Source organism: Typopeltis vanoorti, chromosome 12 (genome assembly GCF_054136105.1).
Source record: "Typopeltis vanoorti isolate ZY-2024b chromosome 12, IOZ_Tvanoo_1.0, whole genome shotgun sequence".
In the NCBI taxonomy this organism is placed as follows: Eukaryota; Metazoa; Arthropoda; class Arachnida; order Uropygi; family Thelyphonidae; genus Typopeltis; species Typopeltis vanoorti.
The window spans coordinates 66,487,008-66,504,632 of NC_143560.1; the positions used below are offsets into that span (position 1 = coordinate 66,487,008).

At 34.4% G+C, this 17,625-nt stretch overlaps 1 protein-coding gene across 5 annotated transcripts in view; it reads right to left on the reverse strand.

Moving 5' to 3' along the window:
- LOC150100851 (WD repeat-containing protein 46) overlaps positions 1 to 17,625 on the reverse strand; it is a 240,227-nt gene that overhangs the window by 97,844 nt on the left and 124,758 nt on the right. For all 5 annotated transcript variants that reach the window (XM_090401124.1, XM_090401126.1, XM_090401123.1 and 2 more), the window contains 2 exons: positions 15,316 to 15,571; positions 6,635 to 6,770 (listed from right to left, as the gene is read on the reverse strand). In XM_090401124.1, coding sequence (XP_090257250.1) covers positions 6,635 to 6,770; positions 15,316 to 15,571 — 392 coding nt within the window. The remainder of the gene's footprint in view (positions 1 to 6,634; positions 6,771 to 15,315; positions 15,572 to 17,625) is intronic.

Genomic DNA, 17,625 nt, shown 5'->3' on the forward strand with positions numbered 1-17,625 from the left:
CCCGTTGTTTTTATGAAAACACCCTTTTCACCAACTGAGTTTACTGTTCGATTCCCAGGCATATCAAAGTACATGGGCATCTCATTCATATTGCCAATTTGGGAAAGTTCATATCAATGACACTTCCATAATTTTATGATAAATTTATGGAAGGATTGCACTTTTTCTTCAAGCTGCTTTGGTAACTTCTGTGCAATTTTTGTTCGGTGTCGTAATGTTAATGCTTTGCGTTCCATAAATCTGTTGCACCACCCAGGTGAAGCAAGAAAAGATGAAATACCTGGTGTGTCCTTGAATTTACCATTCTTGAGTTGTAGAGCTCGAAAACAAATTGCATTTCTTGTTACTATAATGCCATCTTGCCGTTGCATCAAAATCCATTCATTTAGCTCTTCTTTGAGTTCTGGAAAGAATGCTACATCTCCACGACGAGCATGTTTCGTTTTGGGGATTTTTTCAAGACTGTCTTTTTGCTTATGCCAAAGTCTAATATTACTCTCTGCTACACCAAATTCTCTCACAGCAACACTGTTATTATGTTCTTCTGCAAACTGCACGACACGCAATTTAAATCCTGCTTCAAAAGATGAACGTTTACGTTTCTGTTGGCTCATTTTCAGGCAAGGTTTGTTTAACGAATAATAATTAAAATATATGTGGTTAAACCGATATACCTAACTGTGCTCTATCATTCGGCGATGGAGAGCGCATCGTATCTGAGCATAATGCCAGTAATGTAAGTAGCTTTATGCGCAGATACAATGCACACTCGGTCGCCAAATGCGAGTGGGTCAAGTAGATTTGGTTGAATAGGCATTAGGTAGTATATATTGTGGGTGCAAGTCTAATAAGATGTTATATTTTTTAGGATCTGCATATAATGCGAACCCCTAACTTTAAGTAGTATTTTTTACCATAAATTTTTCGCATTATACGCGATAACATACGGTAAGCCAAATGCCTGCTATAATGTAATACATTGATGATGAGTCCGTTAAAAATAAATAAATAAATTTTCTAATCTTTTATTCTCCAAAAGAGTAAGAAGAACTTTTTTTTAGCTGTAATTAACATTTAAAACTTGGACAGCTGTCTCTACTATGAGCCATCATCATAAATAATATGCCATCGCTCCCAATGAATTTAGAGCTAATGGGGCAAGATCTCATAATCCTAAAGCTTAATACTCATATTGTTATCTGTAATAGCGGGTGCTACAGTCTTTTTTCTGAGGTATGAAGTTAAAATCCCAAGTTTCCAGATTTTAAAAATTCTACTCACTATGTCAAAGACTGAACTCGGAAAGAAACCAGAGATAGGCAAAAAGAGTTACAAGGGTACAAAGGAAATGGTTGCACTGTGAAGTTAAAAATTCTGAGCAAGTCAGCTTTCGATTTTTAACGTCACTGACTTACATTTCAATTCAAACGAAAATGTATGGAAAGTAAAACTGTTTTTTTGATTTTCTACATAGTACTCAACATGCAAGAAACACATTAGAAGCACATCATGTCCTAATGTTTAAGAATTATCAACAAGTTAGCAAAAGAAAAGTATATTTAATATAATGCCACATATTTAAGTTTGAAAATAACAAACTAGGGGTGCTTAAGGGTCAAATCTGTATAACTGAGAGAAGACCTCCACATAGCCTTTAAAGGAATGCAGAGAACCGACCAGGGCTTCTGACCTAATGTCCAATCCTCACCTTCTCATGGTGCACCCTGTTAGGTATCTACCTGGATACTGAACGGACGAGATAGGCTGACAATTCCGGATTTAGCTGACCAAATTGTATTCTTATTGGCTTAAACCAAAATTTCAAATGATGGTACAACATGACAGAATTTCATTCCCGTTGGGGCATCTCCCAGTTAAACAAGGCCCCCATTATTTTTGCCAGAGAACCAGAACGAACAGCGAAAAGTCAGCTACTGGAACAAATCTGAAAACACACCCCAACTCAACATCACTAGAGTTAAAGATCGTTCCTATCAACATAAGAAGCCTGAAGGGCAATGAAATGGAGCTAGCTGAGGAATTAGATAAGTACCAGATTGACATAACAGGGGTGACTGAAACAAAAAAGACAAAAACTGGTGAGATCTTGCTGAGCAATAAATACAAAATGTTATATTCAGGCAATGACAATCAAGGAAAAGAAGGAGTAGCCATAGTATTCAACACAAAATACAAGGCTAATCTTCTTGAATGGCAGGCAGTCTCAAGCAGAGTGAAGTGGGCAAATATGAGAATGGGAAACTGGATGACAATGAGACTTATTTGTGCCTATGGTCCCACAGAAGGTTCTACTAAGGTAGAAGTGGAGGAATTTTTTGAGGCTTTAGAGAAAGCAACTGACAGAATGAAAAAGGAAAAGTTAGTCCTTGTTGGGAATCTAAATAGTAGAGTAGGAAATGATTGGCAGACATACAAAAATATTTTTGGAAAATTTGGAGAAAAGAGCAAGCTAATAATAACGGAAAATATCCGTTGGATTTCTGCTCAGGAGATGGACTGGTTATTACTAGCACCATGTTCCAACATAAAAATATGCACAAATTTACATGGAGAGAAAAGGCAAGGAATAAGAAAAGTCTCATTGATTATGTTATTATTAATAGTGATGTTTTCTCCCTTGCAGGATACCAGAATGTACAGTAGATTTGAAATTGGAAGTGATCACTTTTGACTCTTGAGCAGGATAAAATTGAATTTCATACTGAAAAGAATAACATGTAAGAAAGTTTTAAAGCAAATAAAAGTTGAGCAGCTCTCAGATGTGAACTGTAGACTAAAATACACAAAGATTGTTGAAGAAAAAATGAAAGAGTTTGAGAACAGGAACCAAACCTTGGAGATTCAGTGGCAAGCCTTGAAGAAAACATTGATTGATTCAGGCCAGAGGCATGTGGTGAGGCTGTCTGCAAGGATAGAAAAATCAGAACTCTATGGTAGACACAGAAAGTTAAAGATGCAGTGAAGGAAAAGAAGAAAGCATATCAAAAGTTACTGGCAAATAAGTCAGCTTGTGCACTTCGAGAATACAGAGACAAATGTAAGAAAGCTAAACACTGTGTAAAACTAGCTAAACAAAAGTCATGGGAGGACTTTGGCAAGAACATAGAAAATAAATATCAAGAAGGTGGTAAGATATTCTGAGGTTGTTGAAGAAGCTTAGAAATGGAGGAAAGAGTGCTGTAAAAGGAGTTCGAGATGATAAAGGTGACATGAAAACTGGAGAAAAAGATATCCTTGAAGTATGGAATAATTACTTCGAAAAATTGCTAAATGAAACTAGTAGTGATAGCACAGTGGTAAAAAACACTCAATAGGCATACAGTCAGGAATACATATCCATACTTGATGTAGAAAAACCCATCAAAGGTTTGAAATGTGGAAAGGCAGCAGGAGTAGATGATATTCAACCGAAAATGCTGAAATATGGTGGTATAAAAGTCTTACAGTGGCTGCACTGCATAGTTCAGAAAGCCTGGACAGAGGGACAAATTCCCGATGATTGGAGTAGAGCTCAATAGTAACCATATATAAAAAGGAAAATAAAACTGAATGTGAGAATTACAGAGGTATTTCCCTACTGAGTGTTCCTGGCAAAATCTATGCAAGTATACTTGAGAAACGGTTGAGAAGAATTGTGGAAGAAAAGCTTGGTGAAGAACGAGCTGGATTCAGGCCAAATAGAGGTTGTCAGGATCAGATCTTCACTTTATGACAAATAGTTGAGAAAGCATGGGAACATAACAAAGATCTGTATTTAGGTTTTGTCAATCTACAAAAGGCATATGACAAGGTGCCAAGAGAGAAACTATACAATATGCTACAGGTATATTGTGTCAATGGGGCATTATATTAAGCAATACTTAGTCTGTATTTGAGTTGTAAGTCGGAATTGAAGTTAGAATTGAAGGAAGTACAGAAAGATGGTTTAATGTTAAATCTGGTGTGAGACAAGGATGTACATTATCTCCTCTGTTATTCATTATCTACACGGATCGCATTATGAAGGAAAGTGGTAATAAACATGATATCAGAATTGGAGATGTTAATGTATGCTCTTTGCTTTATGCGAACAATGTTATACTTCTAAATAAATCCGCTACAAGTCTGCAAGATTCCCTGACAAAATTGAATAACTGTTGTAATAGAGATGGTATGAAGGTTAGCAATAAAAAGAAAAAGACAATGAAAATAGCCAGAATCGTTAAAAATGTCAACTGTGTTGTGAATGGAGAACTTGTGTAACAAGTAAAACATTTCAGCTACTTATGCACGATTTTTAGTGAAAATAGTAAATTAAATATGGTAATAAAATCAACAAAGTTGGTATGGTAGGAAGTCAATTGAATAAATTCATACGGAATAAGAGAGAAATTAGTTGGAACAAAACATACAAAACATGCTCAAACCAGTTTTAACTTATGGATCTGAGAGCTGGGTCAGAAGTAAAACACTTGACCAAAGACTAGAGACCGCAGATATGAGAGTCTTGAGAAAGATTAGAGGCATGAACAGATGGCATCAATGGCAATATCATATTAAAAACGAGATATTAAGAATGAACTTGACACTGTCAGCATCGAGGAATGCATTAGCAGAGCTAATCTCAGGTGGTATGGTCACAGAAACAGAATGGGAGAGGAAAGTTCTCTGCCAGGTTAGCAGGAAAGATCAAGATATAGGTGGATTGATAAAAAGTGCCTTAGAAGATAGAAATATAAGATCTGATAATGTTGGAGTCTTGACAAGTAACAGACTGATTTGGAGGAAAATTGTAGATAGGAAGTTAGTAATGAAGTAAATTTTTCATGTAGTAATATCATATCATGTACACTCCTTGAGGGTACATGGCAGGAATTTGATGTTGAATAACAAACTATCATCGGTGGCTTGACAGGGAACATTTTTTTACAAGGTAGAATACAAAAAATTGATCATTCAAAAAATGAGCCACATGAGTTACATTGCTAATCACAGTATCATTTTACTGAAGAAAGGTAAGCATAAGAGTTCAAAAATTTTGTATGACATGTATACATTTACAAAGTCATACAAATAACTTAACTTATAAAATCATATTAAAGATATTATTAGACAGATGATGTATCTAGAAGGTCTTAATTAAAAAAAAAAAAAAATTAATGTGTTATTTGGATCAAACTTTCCCATATTTTTAACAAGGATATACAGTCATTTCAATTCAAGTTAGGATGTTGAAGTAAAACCTCGGCACTCTCTTTGAATAGGCATTTGAATTTATACTGACATCTGTATAGAAGGCAAGTTTTGGACCAGAGAACGGTGTGTTTGTATCTATTCTGTGTTGCGCCAATCCAGACTTATCGGATCTGTGAAGAATATAAGATTGATGTTCTTCCATTCTTTTTTCTATAGAGCATCCAGTTTGTCCAAAGTAAGAAAGATAGCAGTCACATGGAACTTGGTATACATCAGGAAGAGACATAGTTGAGCATTTATCTTTAGACAATGGGAAACAGGTGGATATTTTATCCACCTATTTCCCAGATATTTTATTCATTCCAATCATGCCACCCTCTAAGAGAAAAATCTAGCCCTCACCCCCTTCTTAGTGGCCTTCATTCTCAGCTTCCAAGGATGCCCTCTTGTCCTTTCCCCATTCTCCATAAATTGAAATCCTGTATGACCCTTTCAGAAGTTTGTATGACCTTTTCAGAAGTTTCAATCAAATCACCCATCTTTCTCTTGTTTGCTAGTGTCTGCAGTTTACAAATTCTCAATCTGTCTTCATAATCAATATTCTACAATCCTGATATCATTTTTGGCACTTCCCTTTGTACTCTCTCCAATATATCAGAATCACAATGGAAACCAGGAGACCAGACCTGCACACAATAGTCCAAGTGGGGTCTTATCAAGACCTTGTAAAGAGGCAAAATGACATCTTTATCTTTACATGTGAACATTTGTTTCAGCATTGCAATTATCTTTAGAGCTGCATTTGCAATCTTGACCACATGGCCACTGAACTTCAACTTCTATCTACTAACATTCCAAGATCCCTAACCTCATCAGTTTCTTCTAGCATAATCCCATCAATATAATATGACATTGGATATCTAATCACGCCAAAGTGAATGACTTTACATTTACTGACATTGAACTGACACCCATTTTCCCATAATTCCAGCCTATTCAAATCATTCTGCAAGTACTGCATATCAGCAGTATTCCTGATTAACCTACCTATCTTTGCATCATAAGCAAATAGCTATATGTCATATGCCACTGTTCATTGCAAAGTATAAATTCACTGTCAACCCATTATATATCTTAAAAGAAAAAATTATTACAGTTTGATGAAACATGGGGTTAAAGGGTTTTAAGATATGTTCTTTTTGTGTTATATCAGTTGCTTTAATATCATTTTTGTTCTAGGTGTTTATCAGAACTTTCCAGGCCCCCTCATAATATCAGGTAATAAATGTGATATTCTGCTAAGCACTCAAAGAACAGTATATTTAATTGATGATGATAATAATAATAACATATATTAGTCACATGCAAAATATGGCCATTGACTTAAAAGCATTAAGTGAAGACAATGATGGTTCATTGATTAACTAATTGTTCATACCATTGGGATGACCTGTTATTAAAAGTGCATTATTTGGATTTTGTGTAAGTACATCCAGGCGGCCTGCTTTGGTGTAAGTTTCTTTTACCATTTGTCCTATAGAAATGTCTAACCAACAAAGAAATCCCTTCTCGCTCTGGGAAAAAAAAAAAAAAAAAGGTTGGTTATTGGGCAGGGTAAGCAATCAACACTTAAAACAGATTTATATATAAATGCAGCTAAACCTAGAAAGATATGACCATCTAATGAGATATTTGAACAAAAACAGTACTTTCCTTAAACTTTATTTTGCAATTTGATCCAATTATTCTTAACATAATCACTTATGCAGGGGCGAATGCCCGTCTTGAAATTCACACTTGCTCTTGTTATCATTCAGGGAGTGAGAGGTGTGATTGAAGTCTGATTAGCAGAATAGTGAATTACTGACATTTAAAACTATATATTTAGAAATGTATGTACATTTAATTACACAAATACAACATTTATTTTACAAATGATATTCTATCTTTTCCAATTTAGCTGACCTACTTGAATACAAATTCTACCCTACAGTTCTTCTTTATGAACTGGTCAATAACATCGTCATAAAAAGTTGGTTGTAACTTAATTTTCCCAAGCAACATGCCCACTTGTAAAGGCTAGCTGAAGCTCACTGGCTAGAGCTACTTTGATTGCTTATGGCCTGTGTTTAAGCAACAGAGTGAGACGACGTGAAGGGAGTGGAAATGGCTATGTACGCATGAAATCACAGAGCTGCAGCGAGGGCCTGGAAGCTCCCACAACCGAGCAAGCCAAGGTAGCTTTTGACTAGACGAGCAAGCGCTGGCCTTCAATACCCAACACAAAGCTTAATTATTGTCGCGCAACTTGAGATGTCTTCTGTCTACAAAAATCTAAATGGAATGCTTATAAATGCATGCATTTATTAACGAATAAATATTACTTCTTTCTCAAGTAATGAGCTTGTGCAGCAAGTATAGCAAGCATGGAGAATTCGCCCCTACACTTATGTGATTATGTTGCTTTCTCTCAACTACATGAAAGACTTGATAAGAAACGTGGGAAAAACTATAAGCCAATAAGAATATAAAATCTATTAAAATTAATAACAGAAGTTGATATATGTGTACCTACAACTGTAGGTCATTATTAGGACAAACAACACTAGAAGAGTTATTTCTAGAAGCCAAAAAGATAAAATGGGACATCATTGAATTGAGTGAAATTCTGAGACTTCCCAAAATTAGTATTGATCTAAAGAATAAATATCTACTCTATAGTTATGATGAAATTCAAACATTCCAGGGAGGAATTTGCTTCCTAATTAACTGCTCCATAAAAGATCAAACAAAAGAGATAAAACATGTCCCAAACAGAATTGCAGAACTCTACCTCAAAATAAACAGATTACAAATGAAGAATTATACAAGTTTATGCACCAACCTCAGACTACCCAGAAAGGTAGTCTGAGGACTACCCTGAAGAAAAAATAGATGCATTTTATGAAATACTAAACAGCAATGATACATTCTTTACAATTTTGATGGGAGACTTTGATGGTAAAGTAGGTGATAGTGATGCAAATCTAGCAGCAATTGGAAGATATAGACTTGGCCAGAAGAATGCAAATGGAGGACTGATAGAATCTGCTGAAAAACGAGTCTCTACATAATGGACACTTTCTTCAAAAAAAAAAAAAAAACTTAAATGGACATGGAAAAGTGCAGATGGAGAGGTATTTAATGAAATAGATTTCATTTTAACCAACAGAAAATATACTGTCCAAAACACAGATATTATAATAATTTCAATACAGATTTACATACCACAGATGAGCGAGATCAAAAATTGTTATCAACGAAAGATGGGAAAGACAGACACTGGTAAAAAATAAAAAACTCTATTAATTTACCAAATCTGGGGAGGAAAAAAAGTTTTTTCCAAAAAGAGATAGAAGAAAAGTTTTATAATACATGTATATTGTATGTATTTGTATGAATAAAGACTGACATAAAAACCACCAAATAATTAAAGACTCTACTAAAATAATGCCAGAGAAGATGATCGAATTAATAAAAAGAAAGATGAAAGAAACTTATCTGAAGAAACCCTAAATCTTCTCGGAAAGAGAAGAAAAATGAAAAGAGATCTAGACAAGACAAGATATTAATTCTTGGGGTTCTTTTCTTTATTGTAAAACAATAAAGAAAAGGATGACACAAGAATTAGAAACTTCAGAACAGGGAAAATCAGATTTACAATAAAATACAAATGAGCCTAAAAGGGATGAGAAGCCAGTTGTCCATAGAACAAAATAAATGAATAGATCTTAAAGATGAAAATGGAATATCAATTAAAGAACAGATCCTTCTATGCCAAATTATATGATGCTTCCCAAAAAAACTTAAACCAACATGAAAACAAAAATGCAGTACCATAAATGTAAGAGAAAGAAGTATGCTCTGATGCTTTAAAAGGAGTTCAGTAGGCAATGGGTAGCATGAATAGTGGAAAAACGCCAACTGAAGATTCACATAAGCAATCACATCACCCAATATTATGGCATCCTCAAAACACTTATTCACAAGGCTATGTGTTCAAATGACAACCTTTGAAACTGAGCTCAGGAACCTTTGCAACAACTTTTAGCCAATGGCTGCAGCCTATATAAAATAGATAAAGTATTGTATGCATCCCCATCCCTCCTACGCCAAACACACAGGATCAGAGCAAAACCATTCCTATCCAATATATTAAGGGTACTTCAGAAAAAATAGTCAAAGTTCTCTGCAAATATGATCTCCATGCCACTTTCAAACCTTTCATTCAGCTAGCTATCTTCATACATTTTCCTGAAGATCAACTGCATCATCTTGAACGTCCTGGAGTGTATAAAGTTCCTTATGTCTGCAGTCTGCTTTGGACAGGACTGGTTGATCAATTAATATCTGCCTTGAAGAACGCAAAAATGGGATAGTATATCTGTGATCATTCATATGGCAAGTCAGGATTGGCAGGCCATGTTCTGGATACTCCTTCATATAGGATCAGATGCAGAGAAAACATTTATATTACACAAAAGTCGTTATAGGTCTGAGAGACTATTTTTAGAATCTGCATCAGCTATGAAGCACTCTCTCCCAACCTCAACATGTATGGTTGCATTAATTTACCTAAGATCTGGAAGACTGTCATTTTAAGACCTGATAGCTTGTCTACTCTAAATTAACTTCATGGTTATCTGACCCATGGAAGGCACCACGTAAGGACATTAGTTCTGTTTTCAGTTACAATTTAAACTGTTTTCCACAATACTTGGTTCACTGCTGTGAACAGTCCTGTCACAGTTATAATTGTGCTCTGATAATGCTGGATGGAAAACCAGCAAATTTTTAGTGAGTTTAATAAATGTGTTTTTCCTCTCTTGGTATTGTTTATATAGTGAAGTATTATTATTGGGAAAGAACTAAATCATCCACAATTTGCTGATGGCATTGTTCTTTTAGAAAACTGTGCAGAAGAACTTAACAAATGATCAATAACTGAATGCAGAAAGTAAAAAAAGAAAGATAATATAAACAAAGACAAAACAAAAATAATGTATAATAAAAACATGACCAAAATTCCATATGTATTGGCTTTTTGATATAGTAACCTCCTATGTTTATCTAAGACAAAAAAAAATCGCAGTAGAGGAAAGTTGTTAAGAATAAATATGTAGAATTCAACTTGGTTGGGTAGCCTTTAGAAAACGCCATGAAGCACTCAAAGGAGACAATTGGGATGTCTTCTTTGATCTACCTAAAAAGAAAAATATTTCACAGTTGTATATTTTCAGCCATGAAATGTGAAAGTGAAACGTGGACTTTGAAAATTGACCAACCTAGAGGAAAATGAAAAGATCATTGTTTGATATTACCATTCGAGATAGAAGGCACAATACTTGGATAAGAGCTCAGACTAAGATGAGAAGCATTATAACAGCCATTAAAAGATCCAAATGGCAATGGGCATGTCATACTGCACGAAGCAATGCACAAAAATAGACGAGTCTGATAATTGAATAGTATCTCAGAAATGGAAGAAAAGACCAAAGAGAATGGTAGGATGAGATTAAAGAGATGGCTGGAACTCAGTGGCATAGAAAAGCTCAAGACAGGAGTGAATGGAGGACTCTGAGGGAGGTCCTCAAATAAATCTTTGTCTAGCAGTGGATAAAAAATGGATGATGAAGCATCACTTATGTGGTCCACAGGTGAATGTGTTAGGCACACACTTCTGCCTAATGTACAAGTAGTTCCACGAATTCATCACAAACTTCTTCAAACCATCTTGACTTTGTCACCTAACAGGTGATGAAGTGGTCCTTCCTTTCAGAAAAGACTTCAAATATTCTTCAGAAACAAATCTCTGATGAATCTAGATTGTCAATATTTTGAGCACAGATAACCCTGATTTATGCAGATTCGCTTTTATGCAGTTTTCTTCTCACCAATGTATACATATATATGTTACACCACTGTTTATATGTTGCTCTGCATGTCATACTGCAAGGTGCAGCACATTGCTTCATATTTGTGAGTTCAAAATTCATTGTAGATTTGAAGACAGATTTTAAAAACAAATACCTAAATGTTGGTTCAATACACTTCTGATACTATCGTTTCCACACAAATAATTTGTTACAGGCTTAATTTGCATGCTTATTAAACATGTTAATAACACTGACACATAAATAGAGGCTTGCTGTTATCAATTTGGATAGAAGATTAAAAATCATACAAAAACTTGAGTCCTGTTTTAAGATTGATGATGTTGCACAAGAATTTAAATTAAGCAAGTCAACAATAAGAACAATCTTTAAAGATAAGGATAAAATTAAAGAAGTGGGTGAAAATGTTACTCCCTTCTCAGCAAAGAAAATCACCCATTCTCAGAGTGAAATCATCTGAGAGTTGGAAAAATTAATTGCATGGATCGAAGATTTAAATCAAAAATCAATACAAATCGACATGCAAATAATATACCTTTTATACACTGCATTTATATGAAAAAAGAAAAAAAAATCAGTCAATGAATAAAACAGTTAAAAGACATGAAAAAAATAGTATCCCCTATTTAACACAGAAATTCACTTTACATAGGCTTCTTGGAACACATTATGTTAACGGAAAAGTTGTGACATGTTAGACTGAGCCCTCAAATCTTTGCCTTCAATTTCTGAAGTGATCAAACCATTCAGAGTTAATGCTGACACTTGCAGACATAAATTCTGAATGCATTCATTATACTAACATCATTTGCATACCAAAAAAAGTAGTGCAGGGATAATAATTCATTGCAGACATATAGCCAACCAATGAAGCACTTATGTTTCTATACTCATCATCACAAATAACACTCATTCAAAAAAGGATTTCAATTAGTGCAATGTTTCCTACAGTCAAAAATGCAGTCACTGCATGTTCTTTCATCTATAATCAACAATGTCATATCAGGCTGTACTATTTTCACTCCTATAATTTTGAGCAGTGAATTATAGAAGTATGAAATTTCACACTTTAGTGAGGAAAACATTTTCAGATTAATTGCTAAAATGCAGAAAAGTGGAAAGAGTGCAATTTGGTTCACACTGCCATACAGATTTGTTCAGCAAAAAGAAGCATCACTTTTTAGCAAGCTCTCATATTTCAGTTAAATGCCAAAACAAAACCATTTAAAGTTATTAATCATCTTTTCAACTTTAAAAAAAGATAAAGCAAAAGGCTATACTTAATAGAGCAAAATATTTAAGCAAAACAAAATAAGTATCCTTATTTCTAATAATATAAAAAGTAAATAAAAGTTCTCTCTAAATGAAACAAGTATTTCATATGAAGATTTCTTATATGAAATACTGTTTCTATTCTGTAATTAACTATCTTTGCCACTGAAGATAGCCTGTAATATTTGGGCTGAAATATATGGCCTTAAATAAATAGTATTACTTATCCCTCGTGTCTTTTCATGTTAATTCAAGAAACCTCTCATGGCACAAGTATCTCTTAAACAACAATCACATGAAGATTACCAATACTGATTAGACTTAACTTCACATGTAGTAAGATCATCTTAAAGTTTAACTGGCAGATGCCTACTACTTAACAAAGAGATGTCTTTCAATTATTATGCAACATTGCAACATCTAGACAACTTCATAAGAAGAAACCATCTCATCTTGATAAACTTTATAAGATGAAAATTTTTTTACTTTTTTTTTTAATATATATATATATATATATATATATATATATATATATATATATATCGGATCCACACACAAAAGATCAGTGCTGTGTGTGTGTGGGCAAGAGGATAAAGAAAAAAGAATGTATATGACTGTTCACATTTTGCTCGAACAGTTGAAGACTGTATTCTTTGGGGAATGCAGAGTGGGGAGGCTCTTCCAAAAAAAAGAAAGCAGATGGAATGAAAGAGGAAGCAGTGCAGTTGGTTTGGTAGTTGCAAGATGGACTGTAAAAGGGTGTTGCTTAGCAGTGGATCTTGTTCTAATGATTCTGGTGGAAAGTGGAAGAATAATAGTGGTCAATTCAGCAGAGTAGTGTCCATGAAAGTATCAGTAGAAGAGACACAATGCAGAAACTGAATGTCTGTGAAGTGGATATGTGAGAGAGGGATCATTAATTAACCAAATTACCCTCTTCTCGATCGAACTGAGCAAAATTAGAGAGGATTGTGGTGTATCATCCCAAATATGGGAGCAATATTTCATGGTTAGGAACATTTGGGATCTGTATAGAGTTAGCAGCTATGAAGGTCTGAAGTAGTATCTCATGTGAAAAAGTATAAGTTTTTTGGTGGTTGCAGAAGCTATAGTTGAAATGTGTTTATGCCAACTATAGCTTCTGCAGTCACCAAAAAACAGGTCATTTATATACAAGAGGAAAAGAGTGGGTGAAAGAACTCCCTTACCTTGGGGTACACCTGCATTGGTGGGGAAATCTGAGGAGAGGAAACCATCTACTATGACACATAACGAGCGACCAGTATAAAGTTCAATCGAGCTGCAGAATGTGGACAGCACACCATAGAATAGTTTGTTAAACAGCCCCTGTGCTAAACCCAATCAAAATTTTGAAATGCTTCAAAATGTTGAGAGCAACCACATGAGTTTCTCCAATTTTTTCCATGGCATGAGTCCAGAGGTGGGTGGTGAAAGCTAGACGATCAGCTGTAGATAGCAAGTGATGTAATCTGTACTGCTGGTCGCTGATTAGTTGGTAGGTCTCTCTAGGTGGTTCAGGAGTTGGTTACTGATGATCTTCTTCATAATTTTAGAAAGAACAGAGGTGTGAGCAATTGGATGGTAATTCATTGGTTGACATTTATCACCTTTCTTTGGGATGGGCTGTATGGTGGCCTGTTTCCATGTTGTAGGGTAGATGCTAGTCGAAGGAAAGATTGAAAAGGGGATACAGCATATATGTTACTTCTGGAGTACAAAGTTTTAACACAATAGGTGGAATACTATCAGGACCAGATGCCTTGTTTGTGTTCAGATTATTAAGGATTCTCTGGATTTCTTTCTGGGTGATGTGGAGAGAGCCGTTCTTGATGGAGTGGAAGGAACTTTGCTGAGGTCATCAATGTAGAAATTGGAAGAGAAGAGTGATGCCAATAAGTCTGCCTTGGCTTCAGGTGAGGTGACTACAGTACCATCATGATGTCAGTGGTGGAAACCTGGGCAGGCAAAAGTTGCACCCAATGGCATTTGCAAGAGATCAGAAGGAGCAACTGCAATTTGGACAGGAGGCAAGTTTGCAGCATTCGGCCCTTTCAAAGTCTGATTTAGATTTGGTAATGATTCTCTCACAGCTGTTGCAAACTGCAGATAGACAGAGTGAACAGCTGGAGTTTTGGTCTTGAGTCATTTGTGGTATGCAGAAATTTTATCTTTTACTACATTGGCACACTTTTTTTCAGAACCAAGGCTTGGATGGTGGCTGTGAATTTGTAGCAGAATAAGGTGTGAAGGTCTTCATTGCTGTGAGGATGATTTCTGCTATTTGGTCTGAGAAGGTGTTTGGATCAAGAGAAATGAAGCAGTATTCAGGCCATAGGAAGGAGGAACAGAGGTCATCCCATTTAGCACTCTTGTAGTGCCAAAGGGCACGACACTGAGAAGTGATGGATGAAGGTTGTTCTGTAGCAAGAGATTTGTACAAAGATCTGAGTTACTCAAGAAGTTAATGAAAGAGTTCAGGGAAAGAAGAAAGCAAGTTTCTGGCTAGTAAATCCATGTGTGCTTAAGTTATGCATAATAGCAGGTAAGCAAAAGCCATGGTAAGACTTTGAGAGGAATGCAGATTAATATTTCAAATGTTTTGAGACTACTGAAAAAAAGCTTAAAAAAAAAAAAGATTAATTTCAAAGTAATTACTTTAAAAACATTAAAAGTGGTAACCAGTAAAACTTAAATAGTACACTTAGTGCTTACTAATTAAAAAAACATAATTATCTTATAATAAACAAAAACAGAATATTTGTTTAAAGTCGGAAAAAAAAGCCAAACTTTTTTGGCAGTTTCATATCAACAGAACATTTGTGTTAATGTTGTTTAACATGATAAAGATTAAAAGCTATGTAAATTAAAAATTAACAGAACAAATGTTACTCACAGAAGTTGCTAACAGAAAATGATATGGAAGAAACTCCATTTTCAAAATTCTGTGCAGCTTTTTGATGCAATGAAGTTCAGTACCTTGGGTATCATATATATACACCCATTGTTTCTGAGCTGTGGCAAACATTGTAGGCATATGAAGCCACTGAATATCATGAACAGATTCCATAACATTAATCTCACACATTAATTTCTTGGTAACCCAGTCTATTGCAGCCACATGACCTCTGCCACCACCCAATAATAGATGTCTAAAAAGCAAAGATAAAATCATAATAAAATAAATATCACTGAAAGTTTTCACTAATAGCAAGTGAAAATGTACATTTTTATACTAATACGTAAAATAGCAAATAGTAAAAAATAATAATAAAATAAACAACAAAGAGACACAGGGACTGAAGAATATAAGATATTACATAGAGAAATCAGAAAAGATCAAATAGGACAAGGAAAATTTTTATGCTAATATATGTGAAGTGATAGAGTACCAGATGAAGAGGCACAATTATAAAAGGATGTTTTGTTTAGTTCATGACGTAAGGCACAAGTTTAACTGAATGTTCAGAGACAGGAATGGAGCAATACTAACAGAAGAACTGGAATCGAAAACATATGGAAAGAGTACTGAGGAATTGTACAGTAGAAGGGATAAGGAAAATTTGGAGGAATCCTCTCAACAGGAAAATTTTGAATCTCTTCCACTTAGGCATGAGGTTGAAAAAGCAATTAAACAGCTTAACAACAATATCATCCAAGGTAAAGATGGAATCACATCAGAGTTAATTAAGGCCACAGAGGATGGAGGGAAAAGAGTGTTTCATGATAGCTAAGTAACAATATAACACAATGTCAGACGTAATGCAGCATTAGGAGACATTCGTTAAAATTTAGTGAAAGGTCATATTTTATGAATTGGTGTGGAGACATTTGTTGGGTTTATACAACAGCAATTAAAAGTAGCTTTATATCAAAAGCTGTATTAGCTGAGAATGAAGAGAATTTAAAACATATATCTAGGATGGATAATGCCTTATCTGATTATGGACTTAAGATAAATGCACTAAAAACTAAAATAATGGTAACAGGTTCAAATAAATAAAATAAGACAGATAAAATAGTAATTAGAGATAAGAACAATGAACAAGTAAAATCATTCATATATCTTGGAGGAACTACTTAAGAAGATGTAAGTTGGAAATATGAAGAAGAATCACTATGGCAAAAGAAGTATTAAAGAAAAAAAGATAAGTTATTACAAGTACCATAAGTAAAGCCATATGGAAAAGTTTAAAACATTCATTTAGGGTGCATTCTTATGATTGTGAAACTTGAATTATTACAGCAGAAGACTGAAAAAGAATTGAAGAGTTTGAAATGTAATGCTGGAGATTATTACTAGGAGTAAACTGGTGAGAAAGAAAACCCAACAAAGAAGTCTTGTGTAAAATAACAGAGAAGTACTGAAGAAGACAATCATAGGAAGAAAGATGAAATTCCAGGAACATGTATGGAGATGTAACAAATGGATTGCAAATATATTAGAAGTGAAGATATCAGAGAAAAGAAGAGGATAGCTAAAATATATATATTCTTAGATGAGGTGTTTAGATTAACCAGAAGAGGTTATAAGGAAAGTTGGAAATAGGGAGATATAGAAAAGAGAACTCTCCATAATAACAGGGACTGTCCCTTAGAATGATGATACTATACCAAAAACACAAAAACAAAAAAAAAAAATGAAATGAAAGCATATGAAGGAATATTTTTCTGTTTACACATATAATACTACTTAATACTTTTTAAATAAAGAGCAAAATCTATTGCGAGATATGCACATTTTAATAATTTACTGAAAGTAAAAAAAATAAAAAAAAAAGAGTAAATGGAGAATCATGCCATAAAATTAAGAATAAATTGTTTCATGTTTTTATTTTTATTCTGTTTATTAGCAAAGACATAGCATTGTTAAGGTTTACAAACTTCAGTGATTGACAAAAAGATGATATCATCATCATCTGGATTAATACTACATAATGAAAAAAAAAAAAAAATTGAAAGAGCCTTGCATTATCCAAATATCAACAACATATATTTCACTCTTTTTGACCCATAACTGGTGTACTCAACTTGGAAACAAAGCATGCTAGCTTAGTTGGGTCATAATAATGTTCCCTGAGAACAACTATGACAAGAAGGCTTAGTGGTGAATCTATCATCACAGACACTCTCAGAAGATGCAATTAATAGTGAGCATAATTTCACTATTGCACCCAAAAAAGTACCAATTCTGGAAATTATAACT